This window comes from Xiphias gladius, chromosome 3 (genome assembly GCF_016859285.1).
Source record: "Xiphias gladius isolate SHS-SW01 ecotype Sanya breed wild chromosome 3, ASM1685928v1, whole genome shotgun sequence".
Lineage (NCBI taxonomy): Eukaryota > Metazoa > Chordata > Actinopteri > Istiophoriformes > Xiphiidae > Xiphias > Xiphias gladius.
Genome location: NC_053402.1, coordinates 247,542 through 253,655, shown reverse-complemented (window position 1 = coordinate 253,655; position 6,114 = coordinate 247,542). Strand labels below are relative to the sequence as shown.

General features: G+C 38.8%; 1 protein-coding gene across 1 annotated transcript in view; it reads left to right on the top strand.

Annotated features, from left to right (window-relative positions):
* Nucleotides 1–5,807, top strand: part of gng13b (guanine nucleotide binding protein (G protein), gamma 13b) — a 14,781-nt gene extending 8,974 nt beyond the window's left edge. Inside the window, exons 2-3 of the mRNA XM_040123554.1 lie at nt 1,632–1,758; nt 3,859–5,807. Coding sequence (XP_039979488.1) covers nt 1,661–1,758; nt 3,859–3,964 — 204 coding nt within the window. The 5' untranslated portion in view covers nt 1,632–1,660 and the 3' untranslated portion in view covers nt 3,965–5,807. The remainder of the gene's footprint in view (nt 1–1,631; nt 1,759–3,858) is intronic.
* The last annotated feature ends 307 nt before the right edge of the window (nt 5,808–6,114 follow it).

Below are 6,114 nucleotides of genomic sequence, written 5' to 3'. Positions count from 1 at the left end.
TTATACATTTTGCACAGGAGTAAATGTAAGAGCTAGTTTCCTCTCCTTCCTGTCAGCTGTAAATGAGATTTGTTCAAATGTCTACTTTGTCCCTTACCTCACTGAGGCCATTAAATGACAAGGGCCGCTTATGTGGTGAGCATTACATGACACATTTCTAAACTGCATTGTCATCTATTCACTTTGGAGCCTCCAAACAATGGTCACTGGAAGTAGGATGGTTGAGGTTGTCTGTCCACATCCAGGTCCTGGCATCTTCGTGAAGTTCTAAATGGGTTACATTGTTTTATCTCAGTGTGCAGCACATGCAGAGCCTAGGTGTGCAGTAGTGCCTCACATCAGATTTGTCGCACTACTCTCCGAACCTTTCTGCTTGGATATAGGTTTGGAATGGTCCTCCACAAAGAGAGCTGCTGAAGGATAGTGGTGAAATAACTGATTAAATGGGATGCCAGCTGTGACTTAGTAAAACAGAGCATGTAAAAAAGAAACAACATGTGTGGGGCACAAACATCGACCTGATCATTCTGGGGTCGTGATTTGAAAAGGTTGAGAACCACTGCAATAGCCTACTTTTACCTGTTTAACTAATACTTTTAGCTAGAGCTAAAAACTGTTATCCATTACTTTTAGTTAATATTTTTATCTATTTACCCACTACTTGCAGCTTTTTCACCATTTTCCAATACCTTTAGCTAACTAACTTAACCATTTGTCCATTGCTAACTGCTTTCTATTTCAACAGTTGCTTGCTAACTAGATTTCATGTGCCCTCATTTGCGACAAGTAGTGTTCTGGTGTAACAGTTGACTCAATATGTAGATATATATTTCTTAAACGTTTTTTATATTGTATTTAAATTAGTTGAGCTAGTCCACATTTTTACCATGTACCCCCTTGGCAACTACAACATTACAAGTACCTCTGGTACAATTTCAAGCCACACTACTGCCTTTTACTGTTTTTTTTTTTTTTTTTTTTTTTTTTAATTTTTTGCTTCATACAGTTCTCGATGCAGTGGGATGTGGAAAGGGAGGGCTAAGCACTTATCTAACAGAGTGAATTTTTGGCATGGGGAGGGTTGAGGTTGATATGGGACATAGCACAAGTACATGGTGTCCTTTTTTTTTTTTTTTTTTTGGGTATGAAGCAAAACATTTTGTCCTTTCCCTCCCATCGGGTATTGAATATCAACTCAACTCTAACCAGCCGTCATTAATCTTCACAAGAGATGATCAAACTACAGTTCGCAATATACAAGAAAATGGACCAAGGTTTCCATCAAATTAATCTCCTATTGAACTTCTGTCTTGCCAGCTGCAGACGTAATTAAATGAGGCATGTTTATCAAAGCTATGGAAGTTTTTCCTGAAGTGGAAACATGTGCCCTAAAGGACACAAAAGAGAGCAACTGTATATATCCCGCGGTGTTAAATGGATTTGCCAGTTTTGGCAGCACTTGGCTGTACTCTATGAATTTAACAGCCTCTATTCTCCCTTCCTGTAGGTGGAATCTCTAAGCTGCAGTTATAATCAGATGTACTTCGCGGTGTTCTTCCTGCAGAGCAGAGTCGTACTGAGTGCCTGCCTACTATTTAACAGTGCTGTGTACTCCTCCTTGCTGTGTACAGGTAGAAAAGCCCTACAACAAGCTGCAGCCATGGACGAGATGGACCTGCCCCAGATGAAGAAGGAGGTGGAGAGCCTCAAGTACCAGTTGGCTTTCAAACGAGAGAAGTCCTCCAAAACTGTGACGGAGTGAGTATTAGTCCACCAGGTCTCCACAAACATCTACAAAGAGTTCAAGACACAAAAAAAACTTTGCACAGAACAATAAGAAGTACTTATAATTTCAAAAATAAAATACCCTTGTTTTTGCTAAATACATTGAGCACACCGGAATCAAAACTGTAACAGTTACACACGGTATTATCAGCTGTTGACAAAACAATCTCAACTCAAGGTCCACTTATTCGCTTGTTGTGGAGCCTTTAGTGGTTTACTCAGTTATACACCAATATAGTAAACACTCCTTGCAAAAGACAAGAAATGTCTGTTGTTGTTCATTGTAATTAATACAATGATTAAAAAAATGTAATGATTTTCAGCATTAGTCATTCCAGCATAACAATAAAACAGCAGTATGACCTCATTAACTAAAGCTGCCTTGAAGGGCACTGTCATAGCCACTGGCACAAATAAGCATTAAGCAAACCTGCAGTCATCGTTAAGTACTGTCGAGGACTCCCTTTCTCCGTCTCATGCTCTCAGTGCAGTGCCAGTAGATTAAGGGCCAATCAAGGGAACTCTGAAGAAAACATATCTGAGGCTTCATCCGCACTGCTGGAGAAGACTGTCTTTTGACCACTGCTGTTTTTCATGTAGAGTTCCAGTGTTCAGCGTCAGGGTTTTGAAACCCCGCTTGAAAGTCTTGTGAATATAAAAACACTATTGAAAACTTAGAAGACGCAGTGATGGAAAGAGTGCACTGTCGTACTCAGATAGAAGGACTCTTACTTTATGGATATTTAACTGCATTTTAAGTAAGAAAATGTAACTTTTGAGAGAAATATTCACATATTCTTCCTCTTACAGATGGAAATTAAATTCCTAAGCAATAAAACACACTTCTGCTAATTTCAGTACGATCAGGAGCTTTTCTGCTACAGGCTTACTTGATCCGGTATTACCAGTAGATTATGGTGGCTATCGTTAGCTAATGTTAGCAAACGTTAGATAGCTGTTGCTGTGTAACTGACATTACTGAGTCAGTTTGCTGACACTATAGTCTTTCTTTACTTGTACTACTGCCACACTGTGTTTTATCATAAAAGTATAACTAGAAGTAAACACATGGCATTTATTGATATGTTAATCTGTGACATGCTAGAAGCTAGTATAACAGTAGCACAAGCAAAGAAGAGTAACGTTAGCTAATATATCTATCTATCTAAAGTTAGCTAACGTTAGCCACCATAAGCTACTGGTCATACCAGACCAGTGAGGCTGTAACAGAAAAATCTCTCAGTGTACTGAATTGAGCAATGTTGCCTTTTTTTGCTTAAGAATTGGTCTTTTTCTTTGAAAGAGGAAGTTACATAGGCTCACTTTAAGCAATAGTCTGACCTTTTGGGAAAATAAGCTTCTTTGCATTCTTGCCGAGAGTTAGATGCGGAGGTTAATAGCACGAGAGCAGGTTAGCTTAGTTTACCATAAAGACAGGAATCAAGAATCGCCAGTTAGCCTGGTTCTGCCCACCAAATCCACCAATCTAAAGCTCACTAATTAACATATTATGTGTTTTTTGTTTAATTGGTACAGAAGCTGAAGTGTAAAAGCAACTTGCTGTGGTTTTTTGGGAGTTATATGCCAGAATATTTCTTGGCCAGGGTTTCATATTTATCCTACAGACACGAGAGTGGTTTTGATCTTCTCATCCTATCCTTGCCAAGGCAGTGAATAAGCTTTATTTCCCAAAATATCGAAAAGTCCTTTAATTCAAGAAAAATTGGACATTTCACGATAAAACTCAAAGATTGAAAACAACTTACTCATCTAATCATCCCTTATGTAGATTGCGAATCACTACTTACCAGTAGTAAAGTTGATTGAGATCCAATAACATTTGTCTTTTTTAATGGATGTGATTTCAGCTTCGGTAAAGTACACTAAGACTTAATTAAAATTTTAAAAAGTATCCAAAAAGCTACAGAAGTAAATGTATTAAGTTACTTCTGGTTGCTCAGATTCTCCATCTCTTTCTTGCCTTGTATGTAAAACAGGAAAGTTGATAGAGGATGGTTTGTGGTAATAAACTTCCTCTGGAGTTTAAAAAAATGGCTCTGTCTCTCTTCAAAGTTTGGTAAAGTGGATCGAGGATGGCGTCCCAGAGGACCCCTTCTTGAACCCGGAGCTGATGAAGAACAACCCGTGGGTGGAGAAAGGAAAATGCATCCTTCTCTAGAAGAAACCACCCACCCTGCCATGACCTTCAACCACACTGACCGACACACACACCTACAGATGACCCCTGAACCAGCCCCCCCCCCACCTCAGCCTGTGAAGGCCATGGCAGGACAACGCCTTCTAACCTATCACCGTGAATGTACAACAGCTGATTTCCCCCGACCTCTCCCGAACAAGCACTGCAACAAGGGCAGAGACACACACTCTCAAACACTTTCACTCCACACATTTAGTGCAAGTTTATTTCTGCCACGGCAATTTATCATTACTATTATATGACGACAATGATCAATACTCCCACTACATGTCTCTATATGGATACATGACGATTAATTTATGCAGCTTCCAATCACAAGCTCTCTCTCCTCTTTTACTCTTCATTCTGAGCATAGCAGTTTTTATTTCTTCCATTCATGATGAATTAATGAGGTGTAATGAACTGTAGAGTCAGATTCTCTCTACCAAACTGACTGTAGGTCTGCTGACCTACCTAAAACTAATTTTTGGTACTTTTTTACAATAAAGCTGTTAACACCTCATTAAAACTAAATTAACCTGGCCATAAGAACCTATAATGATTTATAATTAAATGAAGATCATTTTTAGTCAATACAGTATACTTCTCCACCAATAATTAGCTTATTTTGGTTTACAGACTATGGTTTTAATGTTTTACTTATTCAGAAATCAAGTTAGAAATCAGCCTTATAAGACATGTAGGACTTGCATGTAAAGGAAATTAAGACTCGTAGTATAGAATGATTAGGTCTTCATATGTGTTTGCTTGCCTTAAGTAGAGTAAGATACTTGTTTTTCATCATTAAGTTTTTTTCACCTTTTTTTGGCCCCATTTACACTTGTCATTAACAAGTGTCTTGTATCTCAATTAAATCCAGATACAATTTAATACTGTTTTATTTACACTTAGCTACATACTGTATATGCGTCTCCATTAGCCACATCACAAATAGGATTGCACTCTGTTTTGGTTTTCTTGGGCTACACTTGGCTCTACTCCAGTTCAGAGGGTGGTAGTAATGCACCTGAAGCTGATACTTATTTATGGATTACCTTCTAAGGTGGTTTGAGCAATCAGATTTCAGTCCATCTTGAATGCTCTCTGGATGCAGTTCCATGTAGCTTTTTGATATTTGATAGCTATCCATTCAAGATGCATGAAATGACAAAGTGTAAACGTGGTCTTTGCCTGGATTCAAGCCATTTCCCATTCAGCATGGGGGCAGTTGCAATAAATTATATGCCTATGCTGTAAACCTTTGTAACAGTATGAATTATCCCTACTACCAGTTGTAAGTCTTTATAGATTCTTATGGTGCATTCACTAATTATAAACGTGTTTGTTGTTGACGGATAGCACTACACTTGCAATTTGTTAACCATAAATTTAATTGACAAATGTGACTGTTAGAGATCAGTTTTTTTAAAGATAAAAAGATGAATTCCAAGGATTATTCATATGGAAACAAGTGTATTAATTGTCTAAAGATGCCAGTATGCTTGAGACGCACTAGTTTGTACGTTATGTCATCCGACCAGGCCAGAAGAGAGGAGTGTTTGTAGCCATTCTGAATGGCCGCGCTTGAAGGCAGGTTGAAAAGCTTGCTGTCATAGAGAGGGACAAGAAATGGGGTTCAAATGGGGATAATGGCGCACACTGTCAGACAATATTTCCTCTAAGGAATTAGGTTCAACTTGGCTGTACATATGACAAGTGACGGAAACAATGTAAGAAAAAAAAGATCTTGAGAGATAGTGGGCGTATGTGTAGGCTTAGAAAAGTTATGAGTCTTGTTGGATGCACTCCATTCCCATGGCAGAAAGATGTGTGTGTGTGGGTGGGTGGGGGGGCTTCAGATGCTATTCAGCAGTCGCAAAGCCACTTCATTTGAAGCATACTGACATCTTAAGAGAACGTCTGAAACATTCACAAAATATCTCACGAGACTATCTTTACTGTCAGTGATCTCGACCAAACAACTGAAGCCTTTACATGGAATAAACGACATGCATGAACCCAAGAAGAGTTCACCACGACAGCAGAATTGGTCGTGTTCTCAGCTTTCAAAGCTATCTGCCCAGTGTGACTCACACAATTTTCACAGTTTTGATTTTACGCAGCTTGTAATA